Source organism: Excalfactoria chinensis, chromosome 4, assembly GCF_039878825.1.
Source record: "Excalfactoria chinensis isolate bCotChi1 chromosome 4, bCotChi1.hap2, whole genome shotgun sequence".
NCBI classification, from domain to species: Eukaryota; Metazoa; Chordata; class Aves; order Galliformes; family Phasianidae; genus Excalfactoria; species Excalfactoria chinensis.
Window position 1 is genome coordinate 57,242,603 of NC_092828.1, and position 14,502 is coordinate 57,257,104.

Genomic DNA, 14,502 nt, shown 5'->3' on the forward strand with positions numbered 1-14,502 from the left:
CAGGGCAAGGAGCAGGCTGTGGCGCAGGTGGGTCAGCAGGGATGAGGGAAAGGCCTGAACCTCACCTCTCAGCAAGGCAGCCCACACGGCCTCTTCAGTGCTCAGTTTGTTGCAGGGCCGTGATGAGTGTTTCAGTCTCTGGGTTTCTGGCGCAGCTGCTTTGCCTCCCTTGGTTTGTGTGGTCTCCAGTAGCTGCAGAAACTATGCCAAAGAGCTGGCCAAGCCATCGGGACAGATCCCCATACTGCCCAGGATCTCATCCAGCTCTGCTCTGTGGGGAGTGCCGAGAACAAAGCTGGCAGGGGCTTGCCCTGCTCTGCGCATCCTGGGCAACTGCTACAGCTGGCGTTAGGATACACACTTGGGGCAGGGATGTGATCCTGTCCTTCAGAAATGGTGGATGGAAATGCTCCTGATGGCCTCAACAGTGAAAGCTTCCAGTTTTGGATTTCTCCTGTGAGTCTTGTTGCCCATCTCGGAGCAGGCAGAATTAGTGCGTGTTTGATATTTGCTTGATAGTGACAATTCAACCAATGCGGGAAACGTCCACAATGATTTAATTGAGCTTTGGGCCAAATGCTTTTCTTAATGCAGCCCCTCTGCATTACATTTAATGTCACTGATGGTATTGGAGGGCTGCCATCCTCTGCTAACTGCAGTTGGGTTAGGAGTCTTTTAATCTGCAGCATAGTATGAGGGAGCATCAGCTCCCAGTCAAACGGGAGCATGCTTATGAAGGGCTTGATAATGGGCAAAACCAAACTGATATTGATACCATGGAAAAGCAGATAGAATCAGTGATGGAATTAGACGTTCAGCACCCAGGACTGATGATTTAGGGACAGTGGGTTTTTCTCTATATAAAGAGGGGGGAAAGCAGCAATCACAGTGACGTGAGATGGGAAAATGAGCATGCAGGTAAAGGAGTGATAAATGGGCATGTCTGTACAGTAGAGAGTTGTTTCTAAATTGTGTTTTTTTTAAGTTAGGACAGCTCAAGCATCATAGTGTCACCAAAGAATTACAGCCATGGGAGTCCTCACTGCCAAAGCTGTGCCTGACGCCTGTTTGCTTGGTGGGAGACAGACTTAGATGGGTGTGAATTAGTGACATACGGGACCTCCTTTTGGTGCCTTCTGCCGGCAGTTCAAGCACCAAGCATTTGGCTGAGGGATGGCAGCCTCATGTGGGTGCAGGCTGCTTCGAGCTGACCTGCATGGAGGAACTAAGATCTTCCACCGACTGCATTTGTGACCAACACAGTCATCCACCCGGCAAGGGAAGTTCTTGCACTTCTCACTCGGATTTGTATTAGAATGGTTTGTGACTTTCCTTTTCGTGCTCTGTCATTTTTTCTTCTAAATCTGCTACAAATGTGAGCTCAGATTAATCTCAATAAAAGGCAGGTCACTTAAGAACGTGGGGCGTTTGAATGATTTGCCTTTTAATGAATTAATCAGTGCTTGTGTTTTTAACAGCATTAAGAGATAAAACCCCGATCCCTCTTGTCATGGCAACTACAATAAATGAAGCGTCATCATGCAGAAGACAAGAGAAAAACACAAGCACTTTTGGTATCAGCCAAGTCCACAAAGTAGCAGGAGTCATTACTAATTCAGAGGAGAATGTCCCTTGGAGCTCACCATGACTGTTTTCATTACTAATAATACCAGAGCTGCTTGAGTTTAACAGAAGGTAGAGTTTGGCAGAAGGCAAGAGTGCCGTTGAAGTACTGCTCTCCTAATCAAACATCTTCTTTTCAGACTGAAGCCTTTGTTTTCTGCAGCCAGCCTGGCAAGAACAGTGCTGGGCAATGGGGAAAGTGCTGGGGAGAGGAAAGGGGCATTTTTCAAGCTGTGCCAGTCTGATAACATTAAATCTGGAGAAGGAGTGGAAAAGGACATAGGTATTTGTAATTTATTCATAAACAACTATGCCATCACGAGAAGTTTTTTGAAATAATATGTGATAGTTCTTTAAATATTTAAGAGTTTGTTGACCTATTTTCTCAGTTAATTAGGAATTTTGGGGCTGCATTAACAATGAATTAAATGCAGTCTACTTTAGTCAACTGGAAGCTACACTGAGTTAGGGAAATGTTCTTTCTTTCTAAAAAGGACATGAGAGGGGAACTCCATCGTATGTGTCTGTACTTGTGCTTAGAAACCTATAGACCTCCTAGTGGGTGATGCTTCAGCTCAACTGACTGACTAGCAAAACCTCAAGTCCTTTGAGTCCTGAAGCATATTCTCAGTTACAGCACCCCTAACCCTGGCCACCTTGCAGTGGAAGGGCTCTGGTGCAGCTGCCCTTCTCAGCAAATGCAGTGGTTAAAACTGCCTCATCTCTGCGGTCTGCATTTGTGAGTACGCTTATTTTTTCACTTGTTTATTTTAGTATTACGTGACAGAATGTTGGCTATGTGTGGACTGCAAGGTTTCATGTCACCAGTCGCTGTACAGTAGCATGGCCAGGAATAAAATCTGAGCGTGGAAGACTCTGTTAGCAAAGGACATTAGTTACTCACACTGCAGGAATCTGAACAGGAGAATAGCGTCTTGGGTATCCACTGAAGTCATGGCAATGTAAGGGAGGAGGTGAGACTGAGGCTTTGTCGGATTGTGAAGCATGGAGATGGCCAGCTAGCTGGATATAACTGCGGAGCCCTGCTGCCAGTGCAGGGGGTTGCCTGGTGTCCCCATCACCAGGAAGTGGGATCCTACTTCACGTGCAGGTGTCTGCTTAGCTTGGCAGGACAGGAGCATTGCCAACTGTGAGATAAGTTGCACCAAAGTTTAAGTCTGTCCTGCATTCAGCTGCTCAGAATACAACATGAGCCCCTTTGCCATAGGAAAGTATATCAGAGAGGGGGATCGCTGCTTTCTGAAAGTCTCTCAGGTTTGCCTCTCAGAGGGGGACCATTGTCAGGACTTGTTCTTTCAAAGCATCAGCAAAACAAGCTTTTGCCTTTACTTTCACCACCTTCCCTCCTTGGAATGCACCAAGGGTCTTCATGTTTTCCAGAGGCTGTTTTTGTGGCCTCCTGCTGAAAACTGTGCAGTCAAAGGAGGGATTGCACAAACTTGGAGTGCAAGGGTGCTGTTATCTTACCAGGCAGTCTTTGCTGGGGACCTCCAGAGCGAGCTGGGAAAGGTATTTCTCAGTGTGTGTTAGCTGGGTGTTAACTGGATTGACTTATAACTGACTTGACTGAGTACAATACAAAGTAAATGCTGGCTGTCAGGCTTAAACAAGCTTCTTCATCAGGTGTAAATGGATAGGAAAGGTTTTATTCCATTTGCACCTGATGAGGAGGCATGTTTCTCCCCCAAAATCTGGTTTCTACCACTTTGTGTTTCTTTCTCTTAGATCAATTCCGCATTCTGTGGATCAATGTTCTGTACTAGTGAGTTGCTGCATTTTATTTCCCCGTTGAAACTTTAAATCTACTGGCAAGTATTTTGTCATCTGAAAGTGCACAGACCTGAACCCGTATGCTTCTAAATGAGAGTGGTGGTTTAAACCAAGGGTTTCTAGTTCCTGGAAAGGAAAAGGAAATGTAACACTAGAAGGTTTTGCTGAGATTAAATAGGAGACAATGGTACAGTGCAGGGGAAGAATTTCAATTTTTATTTTGTTCTGCTACAGCCTCAAGGCAGCAGAGGAAGAGTAATGGTTGTAATGACAGTTAATGAGCAGATATACAATATTAATTGCTCTACGTGTAACACACAGAGCAGTAGTTACTTTTATTCTCTTAGCAGCAGTAGCCTGGATACTTTGACTAACACATCTAGCTGAGTTAGCTGCATCGTGTTTATACGCCTATATGTCTGCCCATAGGCAGCAAGGACACTACTGCCTTCTGGAGTCTGTATTGCATATATCTCAGCTGTCTTCACCTGCAGGGGCAGCTGGCTCATCTACGTGGCACTACTGTGAGTACTGCCGGTGTTTACATTATTCTCCTTTTCCCGCTGCCCGACGGGCTGATCCAGTTGTACTCAGCTTGAACCAGCACGAAGCTGTTCTCCCGGATCTTGCGGAAGTGCATCATCTCCCCGTTGTCTTTCACAGCGATGACGTTGTTGCCTGGCTCGCTGAAGGACACTTCTGTCCTCTTGTGGCAGTACCGGGCACAGATGTAGCGCAGGCCAGCTGCCGCGGCCAGCCCCAGCACCACCGTGCAGACAAGGAGGATGCCAAGTTGGGCTGCTATCAGACGTGTCCCTCTGCGAGAGTCATCCCCCTTCCCTGGGACAGCAGGTTTGGGACCTGCTCTGGTCACCCACGGCAGCGTGTGCCCACCCACCTCCTCACTGACCTCCTCCTCCTCCTCTTCACCCCCCTCTGACTGCCGGGGTGGTTTGCTTTCTGCCATTTGCCTCCAGGCCAATGACAAATTGCTGACGGTGTCCCCATTGCTAAACCAGGCTGTTGTCACAGCGGCTTCACTCAGGTGAGAGTGTATGTGTAGGGCAGACCAAGAGGCTGCTGCTGGCAGGGACGTTTCCGGGGTGGCCCCATTCTCAGTACTTGCCTTTGAAAGCAAAAACATGGCAAGAAATCCAGTGAGAGAACAGAAAGGAGGTTGATTAGACTCTCATCCACTACTGACTTCACTATCATTCAGCTCTGTGTTTCTGATTGAAGTGTCCCTTAGCCTTAGTATAAAACTATTTCATCCTCTGGTTACTCAGTAGCACTCTGGACATAAGCTAGATTCAACACTGCTCTCTGTGCCACAGTTGTCAGGGGAGATGAGGCAGTGCCATGGGGAAAGGTGGAGTGTGTGAAGGAGCAGAGAGGAAGGTCACTCACTGCTTTGTACAAGTCTGCAACTCCCACTGTTGCTGCGGTATTTTGCACGGTCATTGTTATAACAGAAGAATCACTTAATGAACAGCTCCTGCTTTTAGTGATGCCGGCATCATTCTGAAAGGATGGATGTATCCTCCCAGCCATATTTGTGTTTAAGTTCACACTGGGTCCACTGAAATTCAGCATAGCCCTTCAAAGGCCGTGAGTCAAACTGTGGAGCTGAAGGACCCAGAAGGCCATTTTGGCTTCAGCATTTTTGGGCCAGTCACATAAAACCCACAATTTCTCCCCAGAGTCCGTCTTGTCTTCTCAGTCTGCACAGCCTGTTTGAAATCTGCTGCCTCTCAGTGTTGCTTTGCCACACGTGATAGCTCACATTACTGTTCTTTCTTGCTCCTATGCTTTTCTGGGGGCTCTGCTTGGTGCCAGGCACCTTATTTTATCAGTCACAAAATGACAGCCAGGTCTGCAGTCCAGGTTTTTCTACAGATACCATCCAAGACTAACTGTGAAACAATCTTACAGTTTAGGAGGCCGCCACAGAATGTTTCTGTTCCCACTGTGCACCTGAGGCCCAGTCCAAATCCTGAGAAATGTACTGGAGTCTTTTCTTTGGCTTCCCTGAGATTTGGATCTGACCCTTAGCAGCTGGCTACTGTCCAGCCCAGCAGGCTCTTTCACACATCCGTTAATTACACCAGAGAAAATCTCACCCTCTGCCTTCGCTAGTGAATTTGAAAGCTTGCTGGGAAGACAGTGTGACAGGACCACAAAGCTGAGATAGGAACCCTGGCAAGCTGTGAACAAAAGTAAGGGGGAGTCACAGAGCATCCTTTGCAGAGGAGACAATTCCCAAAGAAAGATGCTGGTAAAATATAGGTAGTAGGTAAAACAAATTCAGTAGCTGAACTGCAAACTGTAGCTGACCAGCAAAGTTAATATTGCGTGTGTAGGGCTCACTAGACCCCAGCGTAATCACACGTATGGATATATTGCAGGATTTGGGGCTTTGCTGTAGAAAAAGTGCTTGCTCTGTCTCCCGTATTTTCTCCTATCTTTGTACTGCTTCTGTCCTTTCTTGCATAATTTGTCAGTATTTTTATTTCATTATGCTCTTCTGGTCGGTCTTGCCTTGCACAATCAGTCTTCCTTTCCATTAGTTCCCATCTTCAGCCATTTCCTCCCTTCTCCCTACTGCTACGCCAGATGCTCACATTACATGTCTGTCCTTAATTTGTTCTGTGTCCTTTCTAAATATCTGTCTCATTATCTGTTGAACGGGCCCTTCCTCTTTTGTTTTCACCTCTCTTCCTGATGCGTGCTTGTGTGAGCACATGAAGGAGATTGTTTCGTTTGTATGCATTTCAGTGCTCGGAGAAATAGGAAAGTGCCATAGAAGCTCTATATGTTTATGTTTTATGTACAGAGCAGGCCTTCAGTGGCACCACAAGGAGGTGACGACTTCAAGGAGCTTTGGGCAGAGAGGGATCCCACCTACTGATGGGGAAATGGAGTAATTTTGGATGCCACTCCAAGGAGTAGTATGTTATTAAGAAATAAAGCTCAGCTCTGTAAGAAACAAAGAAACAGGCTTTCAATTTCCCTCCACTCCTAGGATGCTGAGGACAATATGGTATCATTGTGTCCAGAGAGTGCTGTGGATCTGTTCTCCAAATGCACACAGCGTCCTTGGCCTTCTCCAGAATGGGTAAAGTGTTTCACCTCTGGTGAATGTAATGAGCAGTACCTATCAGACACATCTAGAAAGGAGCAGCTCAGTCCTCCACTGGAGTAAAATGCATATTTCTGGCCCAGTAACATCCAGCAGCATGAAGCTGTCAGAGCTGCATACAGAAAAAAGTTACTTTGGGTTGTTTTTGTAGTGGAACTCTTAGCAACCCAGACATCAGGAAAGAAGAAAACAGAAGAGAGAGATAAAAAACAATTCCCAGTTAAGGTTAAAACAACAACAGCGGCAACAAAGATCTCAACAATTTCGAAGTAGTTTTGCTCACTCATGAGGCCCGTACACGCTTTTTTGTGTTGTGAAGCACAGAGAGGTTTTATCCTCATCTTCTCTAAGAACTTTCACCAGCTTCTAGCAGTTTCTGTCTTTGGAGAAAACAAAAATGAATCCACCTCAGTGCTTACCTGCCCTTCTTTACATGTCACACACAGGTGTGGGTTGGCAGTGCTGGCAGTACTTTGTGCTCTGAAACAGAAAGGATGGAGTTAATATGTGATACCTGCCACTTGGGAGCACAGAAGTAGAACCCCTGAGCTCTACAGTGTGCAGAGTTTGTGAAGAGTGCCACTCGCTGGAGCAGCCTCGTGGTACACAATCAACACAGACTATGTAGGCCACGTGTTCCAGAATGTCTGATCATTTAGTCATTGCCCCATCGATTACACCCACGGTGTAATACATTTCATTAAAGGTCGTGTGGCCTTTGAGACTTCTGAGCAGGCCTCCTCAAGGCAACATTACATAATTGCTTTAAATCCTTTCTTCCTTTTCCCTGCAGGTGGAGAAATAGCTCTGTTAACTTCACCATTTCTTTGGATAGTTGCACACACTTGTAGAAAAATATTGCAGCAATCAATTCTGGTCAGTAGCGTTGATCACATTTTTCAGGCACCTGGCTAGGCAGCTCTGCTGGGCTGCTCAGCACAAGGCCTGCACTCCCACTGTCTCACTGCCACCGTCTGTCACAAGCAATCTCTGAAGGATTATTCTTTGGAAATTCAGCAAGCAAGCATCCTCCCAGCTGCCCCTACAGCCACACGCACCTTACGAACACCCTCATTTATCCACAGTGAAACCAGCATTGATTTCCTTCCCCAGGGCTGCTGGAGAAGCAGCTGTTCCCACCACCCAGCTATCACATGGTGCAGTACCTGTCAGAGAGGCTCTGCCTGGAGGCGTAATCCTGGAAGAGGAATCTTTGCAGAGCATCAGCCATGCCTGGCTCTTGGAAGGCAAGCGATGGCTCCAGCCCTGAGCTGCTCCTGGGGCTGCTCCCTCCACTCCTGCTGGAGGCATCCCACAAAGTTTGGGACAGCTGTGTTGGCTCAGCAGTGGGCTGCATATCAGAGTAAACACCAATGCCTGACCCCAGCGCTGGTGTTGGCGAGATGCCGGCCAGACTGACCAAAGCTGGGCTGGTGTACTCGAGGGAGCTGGGGTTGGCAGTGGAAGAGCCAGCACCTAGCAAGACAGAGACAGCAAAAAGTGAGAGAAGAGCAGAAGTCGACTTTATTTGCTTTCTTTCCAATCACACTTGGTGCTAGCATTTACTAGTAAGGACCACAGCAGTGATTTTATTTTTAAGGCACTTGGTTTTAAATAGGAACCCAGACAGGCAGTAAAGAAGCAAAGCCTGCTGCCTAACAGGCATTCAAGTAAAATAATTAAAGCTCAGCCTTGATGCTGTGCCAAAAAGGCTGAGAAACAGATCTGATTGAAATGTAAGTAAATTCTTAGAGCCTTTTACCAACCAGAGGCTGCGTAAATACAAATAACAACATGCCTGAAGAGTAGTGATCACATTTAGAGACAAATGTATTCCAGTATGTGGGCAGCTTTGTTAGCTGCACTTGCTTGTCTTTAGGACCTAGGACTTTAGGTGAGATACATTTAAGGATTTTTCAGCAGTGTTTTAGGGTTTTCTTTCAGATCATAGGATCTGGCAACAGTGTTTATCCTGTTGGTACCGTCCTTGGGACTGAGTGTTACCTAGGATGCCCATTTGTGCCTTCTCAGGGAGTTCTTCATGGCCATCACTGATCTCACCAGCAGCTGAAAAAAGTTAAATGGGCCTCTTTAGCTTGTTTATCTCTTCTGTCTTCAATGATTGCAAGGAATAAGCTGCAAAAACAGCCTGCTGGAAACTGTCAGCAACAAACCACGTACCTTTGCTTGCTGTGCCAGCTGTGTGGGGGCCAGCAGGTTCCTGCGTGGGTGCAGGTGCTGCAGGGCCGGCCTTCCTGCTGCCTCCAGCAGATGTGTCATTGTGCCCTTGCTGAGCCACGGTGGCCGATTCGATCCTTGCCCAATAAAGAAAGTATGACTGGACTACGGAGATGCTGTTGAAAGATAATTATGCAGGAATTTACTCTCTCGGTGTTATTAATAAAAGATCAGAATGCTCAGCTAATCAGAAGGACTGCTTTAATCTAAAGGCAGCATGAAAATATTTTAAAGGATTAGCTCGTCACACATTTTATATTACCAATAAAAGGTACTGGCTCCCATATGAAAGATAGTGAGTGAAGGATCACTCATAATTACAGTCAGTCAAAAATGTGTGGGAACTGAAAAGAAGTAAAAAAAAGCTATTATATTCACTGTGTTGGTAGAAGTACATTTGGAAAACTTTTTGAATAGCTCTGTGTATAATCCCCCGTAGGCAGGGAGACAGCAGAGGTATTTACTAATTAAAACAGGTCAGTGTAACTTGTACAAATGGCGTAATAGGTAGAAAAAGCCACAGGCACTTCTCAGCCCTTCAATATTTGCACCTGCCTCACACTCTGCTTTTCATCAGGTGCCAACCTTTAGCCACATCCCCAGAGCGTGGGGAAGTTGCATCCTGGGGGAGGATTTCAGCTCAGATTGCTCAGATGCCTGCGAAGACGAGATAAAGGGGGAACTAAAGGGGGAATGACCTTGCCTTTCCTGTGCTGAATGGTTCTTGGGAGACACTTTTAAATGGAACAAGAAGCTTCCTTAGATGTTGTAACACAAGTTATGAAACATGGATTTACAGTGCAGCTGGGAATCACCTCTACAGCACGTGCCATTTGCTTTCTGCTTTAAATCTGCCCAAAGTTTACTGATTTATAAGTAATTGGGGGTGGGAGGCGTTGGGAGGGATCTGAGAGCGGAAGCTGCAGCAGAAGTGGGAGATGGGGAGTGAGCAGGGAGGAGGAGGGAGCAGTTGGAGTTTCTTCTGGAGATGCGGCCTGTGGCTGGTGGCATGGCATGGCCTTGGGGAGGGAAGGGAAGGGCTGTGGGGCTGGCTTGGAGGGCAGCAGCTGCAGGGTGCAAGGGAAGTCAGAGTGGGTGTCTAGGAATGGGCATGGCAGCACTTGGACTGTTTTCATCGGTTTGCTTTTCACTTGTTTTTAGCAGTATTTCCCAATCGGAAACAGTGGGCAAAATGGAAGTACTGAGCAGAAGTATTTTTGTTTCAATTACTTGGTGTTGAATCACGATGAGATGTGCAAGCCACAGCGCTCACCAGGAGGCCTGCATTTTGGGGAGCAGCCAGGGGTCTGGCCAAGGAGCTTCTAAGCAATTTTGTGAAGTCAGAGCAATCAATTCCAACATGAAAAAGGCCCTGTGCTCCCTCTAAGGCAGCCAGTTAGATTTTATTTGTTTGTTTTATTTTTATTCCAGTTCAGAACCAAAATACTTGGACTTTGGTGCAAAACAGTGATGTAAGGTTTTGACCCAGAGGTCCCCACCTAATCCTCCTGGGAGTAACGCTGTTTACATTAAGCGTGAATAAAACAAACAAACAGTAAACTAAAAACAAAGACTCAACACAGCAATGACATATGGCATTGTCCTGTAGGCGGGGAAGTCCTACAGGGTGTGTTATGTAGAAGAGCAGGCAGAGCAGAGTTCTCTCCTTCAGCTTTAACGTTTCTGTTTCCTAACTGCTTAAGCTGTCATCTCCCAGCGCGTTTATTCTGAGTAAACAGTGACCATGTTAGTAAAAGAAAGCAGTACCCAGCAGATACAAATGGGGATTTATTTACCAGCTGGGACACTGTTGCAGGGTTTCATAAGTGCTTAGCTCTATAGGATTCAAGAGACATCAAACCACTGTGCTAGAAAAGTACAGTGTAAAAATGCAACCAAGCTTGTGAAAGATGAAAGATGGGAAAGACGGAAACTGCGAGGACACCAACACCGGTTAGAGACTGACATGTTCTTACAAAAATTTGATGTCTCCAATGGGTTGGTCTGGCGCTTTCCATACAAAAGACAGGTTTCTCTTCAGGGACTTGTCCGAGTGGGTGACAGTATCACCATCTTCAAAGCAAGACAGCAGCTTGGAGCCAGGAGGAATGAAGACAAATGTGCCAGCAGTTTCATCATTAGACGTTTTGCGAGCTTGAAGCAAAAAGCCCATGAAATCCCGGCTGCTCCTCACTGTCACTGCAAGACAAAACATGGCACACAAAGGGATTTGTGCTGTAGTTCTCAGGTGAATTTTTCGTGATGGAATCTCCATCGGCACCTGTGAAATCAAAGGAAAACCTTGTCAAAAAAAACACAGCATCCTACAACCTTTGCCCTTACAATCTGTGTTGGATGTGCTGGATACAGGGTGCCAGACTAAGGCTTTGTAGTATGAAACTGCACAGGCAGTTGGCTTGAGTGTTCTTCCCCCTTGATTATAATGCTAACCACGTTGCATTAGGTGGTATGCGGCCACCTTTAAGGAGAGATTTGGGTACGCAGAAAATTGCATGCTGCCCTTGAAGGAGAGTTATTTTGGATGGGGATGGAATGGGAAATTGGATGGGCTGGAGAATGGTGCCTCTCAGCTCTGTCTGCAGCCCGGGCAATCAACCCTCATGCCCTGAGTCCATCCCTTACAGGATGAGAGGCAGAGGGGTGGCTCACCCTCCACGGGCTCCTCTCGTGTGCCATTGTGTGTTGGGGTCTGTACGGTGAGAGGCAGCTGAGATAAATCCCACCCGAAGCACCCGAACCTACCAGCTGTCTGTGATGTGCAGCACAGTGGGGATCTGGGGCCAGACACCACCTGAGAAAGCTGTAGGCAAAGCACTGCAGACAGGATCTCTCTTTAAGTACATTCATTTTCTAGTGATGAGATATGGCATAATGCACCCAGAGCTGTGCCGCGAGGATGGTGTCCCTCTTCCCATCTCTCTCTAAGATGAATGTCATCACTCACGATTAGATAGCGTGGATTTTTCAGATTCATAAATGTTTCCTAAATAATTGCTCCTCTGAGTCAAGAGCACGGAGCAGAAAGCTGCTCTGCTCAGTACGCTGGGTTTCAAGTCACAAATGAATGTAATTTGAAAGACTGTCTGCAAAACTGCCACCAGTGAAGATTAATAACTGTTTTAAGGATTTCTGTGGTACTGGGCTAAGACAGAGCCAGCAGCTGTCCTCACCTGGGACTTTGTCTCCCGGGACATAGAAGGACACGTTGGTGTGGATAGTAACGTAGTTGTTGGTGGGGCTGTGCAGATGGGCCCGCAGGTGCCTGGGCATCATGTCAGCACAAGCAGAGGGGCTGGCGCCGTGCGAGAAGGCAGATGTGGAGGAGACCAGGCAGAGCACGGTGCACACACAGGCAGCCGCTGCCAGGTGGGCCTTCTGCCTTTCCTCCATGCCACGCGGGTATGTGGCCGGTGCACCCACTCCGGAGCGGTGTCTGTCACCTTCCAGTTAGCTGAGTGGCCTTTCCCACAGCTTCTAAATGAAGAGGAATAAATGATCCCCATGGCATGTGGATCCTCTTTGGGAATCCACAGAATTCCACATTTGGAAGAAAATGGCTGATGCTGGGAAGGAGAAGACCCTGCCAAAGACACGTTTCTAGTGAAGTCATCCATAGGGCGAATGGCTGGGAAATTCAGAAATCTGGGTCATATTTAGCAGGAGGATAAGGCTCTGTGTGGGCTTGTTGATGACTCAGCTCAGCTTCCCCTACCCTTGCTGAACTCCACAAGTTCTATGCTTGGCTCTCTGCTGCTGGTTATCACCCAGACTGGGTTGCTGGCAAAGCACACAACTCCAGATTAGACCGTATTTTCTTATTCCAGCTTTCCAGGCCCTTTTGCAAATGAGGGTGAAGAGTAAGCGCACCATGTTTATTGCGTACTGTCCTGCTTTCCATGTAGCTATTCCTAACCTTTTCAACATGCGGCTTTTCCTGGCTTAGACTTTGTTACATTCGGTCAATAAACAGATGTAAAGACATAAAAGAGAATCAGAGCCTGAGGAGGTCCAGCGTACGCCTCCGTTTACATCACTTTCAAACTTGCCAGCCGTTAAAACCCCTCACATGAAACAGCTTGTGCCCAGCCTGAAGCCAGAAGGATGCAGTTCAACTTTCTGCAGCAGGGCACCGTCACACTCCCATCAGCTGTGTGCTCTGGTGGTGGGATGCCCTCCTGCTCTTACAGCCAGCTGCAGACATCCAAATCTTTGCTGGATGAGGTTTCTTGTGGCAGCTCACGCAAGTACCTCTGAGCAGCAGCTCTGCTCCTCCTGAGGTTCCCAGGCTACAGTTTCCCCCTTCCCATCCTGCCCACGCTGCCTCCCGCACCCTTCCCCGCACACTCACAGGCAGTGGGAGAGTCACCCCCGGGGCTGAAGCCACCCACGTCTGGAAGTGGGTGTGGGTTTGGGCCCATGTCAGCGCTGGCCCCACGCACTTACCTCCTGCCTGCTGCCGCCGCGTCCCCAGCCTGCCAGCAATGCATCCCGTCAGGGAAGGTCTTCACTTTGTCCTCTAATGGGAAGCACAGCAGCTGTTACTGCTTGCACCCGCTGACTACGGGAACATGCCAGCAGTGCCCAAATCCAGCCGTAATCACATTAGTTTTCATCTTCACATCCCAGTCACCTCATTTTTGTGTTTTTTTCCCTTCATTTTTTAATCTCTAAGCTTTGGCAATTGAAAACAAAGCAAATAGCAAAGGAGTGGGGGGGGGAGGAGGGGAGCAGAAAACCCTGGGATGTGCATGGGCTGTGCTGGGCCCCTGCAGAGGCACACTGGGACGGGAAGCTGGCTTGGACAGGTGCAATCCCCTCAGCCTCAGGTCACCCTTCAGATAGGTGCTTATCTACCTGAGCCAAAAAGCCTGAAAATGGGCTTTGGTGTGCAGGTGTCATGCACAGGTTTGCATAAACAACCCATCTACTTCTCAGCACAGAATTGGCGTGGCCATAAAAAGGTTGGTAATGCCTATTGTCACCTTGCCTGTAATGGGCTTTGCTGTACTTCAGGAGGTTACACAGCAGGTGCTGGCAAAGCAGATTCGGCTGTATCAGCATCTCTCACCAGGTCCTTGGACACCCCTGGTCGCTGCCTGAGCTAGGGCCTGGCTGTGGCACTGGTCCTGGCCCGTGTCCCTACAGGCTGTTGTGGCGGCCCAGACCCTTGGCCAGCCCTGGCCATCAGCACCAGGCCAGTGGGGCAGGGCTCTTGCTGGAGGTGGAGCTGCTTCAGGGCTGAAGCTAGGCCTTGTGGCAGGGAACGCACCCAGCTCCATCGCTTATGGATGGGAAGGGTGATGGTAGAAGACTTGGTGCCCTCAAGTCCTCCTCTGCTGACAGACATTTCTGGAAGTTTTCCTTCTTTTGTCAGTGGAAGAAGGGAGTCTTAGGTGTAGTAGTTCAAAGAAAGAGAGAAATGCTTTGTATTAGTGCTTCTATTTTAGTTTGCAATTGCCCATACTTTACAAGTTTTTATAGAGTATATTTAAGTAATTTTATTTTAGTACCTAATCCTTTCTTGAAATGAGCTAGTCTCTTTTGGATGTTCCTCACTTACATATTCTCTACTTAAACAGTTCCTTGCCTATAATTCCAGATCCAGACCTCTGCCACTCCAAAGGAAAACATCTAAACCCACCAAATGCATTGCAGCCATTCTGATGTGGAGTGACAAGACTCGAAAGCAG

The 14,502-nt window shown here is 47.6% G+C and overlaps 2 protein-coding genes across 3 annotated transcripts in view; one reads left to right on the top strand and one right to left on the bottom strand.

The window, feature by feature from the left end:
* The window catches only part of SLC10A7 (solute carrier family 10 member 7), a 164,771-nt gene extending 150,269 nt beyond the window's left edge, over window positions 1-14,502 (top strand). The window contains exon 13 of the mRNA XM_072336442.1: window positions 14,412-14,502. Coding sequence (XP_072192543.1) covers window positions 14,412-14,447 — 36 coding nt within the window. The 3' untranslated portion in view covers window positions 14,448-14,502. The remainder of the gene's footprint in view (window positions 1-14,411) is intronic.
* On the bottom strand, window positions 3,604-12,286 carry REELD1 (reeler domain containing 1). Of its 2 annotated transcripts, XM_072336337.1 has the most exons (7): window positions 11,983-12,268; window positions 10,768-10,990; window positions 8,735-8,907; window positions 8,558-8,620; window positions 7,720-8,029; window positions 6,973-7,033; window positions 3,956-4,540 (listed from the first exon to the last, which is right to left on the bottom strand). In XM_072336337.1, the coding sequence occupies exons 1-7, from the start codon at window positions 12,200-12,202 to the stop codon at window positions 3,956-3,958; spliced, it is 1,635 nt and encodes a 544-aa protein (XP_072192438.1). In that variant the 5' UTR covers window positions 12,203-12,268. The 2 variants fall into 2 exon arrangements, with proteins under 2 accessions (XP_072192439.1, XP_072192438.1); XM_072336338.1 differs by lacking the exon at window positions 8,558-8,620 and having other exon boundaries at window positions 3,604-4,540; window positions 11,983-12,286.

Excerpts from the sequence above, each read along its gene's own strand:
- REELD1 (XM_072336337.1), bottom strand. The coding sequence starts at position 12,202 with ATGGAGGAAAGGCAGAAGGCCCACCTGGCAGCGGCTGCCTGTGTGTGC. Across the intron at positions 10,991-11,982 it reads CCCGGGAGACAAAGTCCCAG|TGACAGTGAGGAGCAGCCGG; the intron begins GTGAGGACAGCT and ends TTTGTCTTGCAG. Across the intron at positions 4,541-6,972 it reads TGACATGTAAAGAAGGGCAG|GCAAGTACTGAGAATGGGGC; the intron begins GTAAGCACTGAG and ends TTGCTTTCAAAG.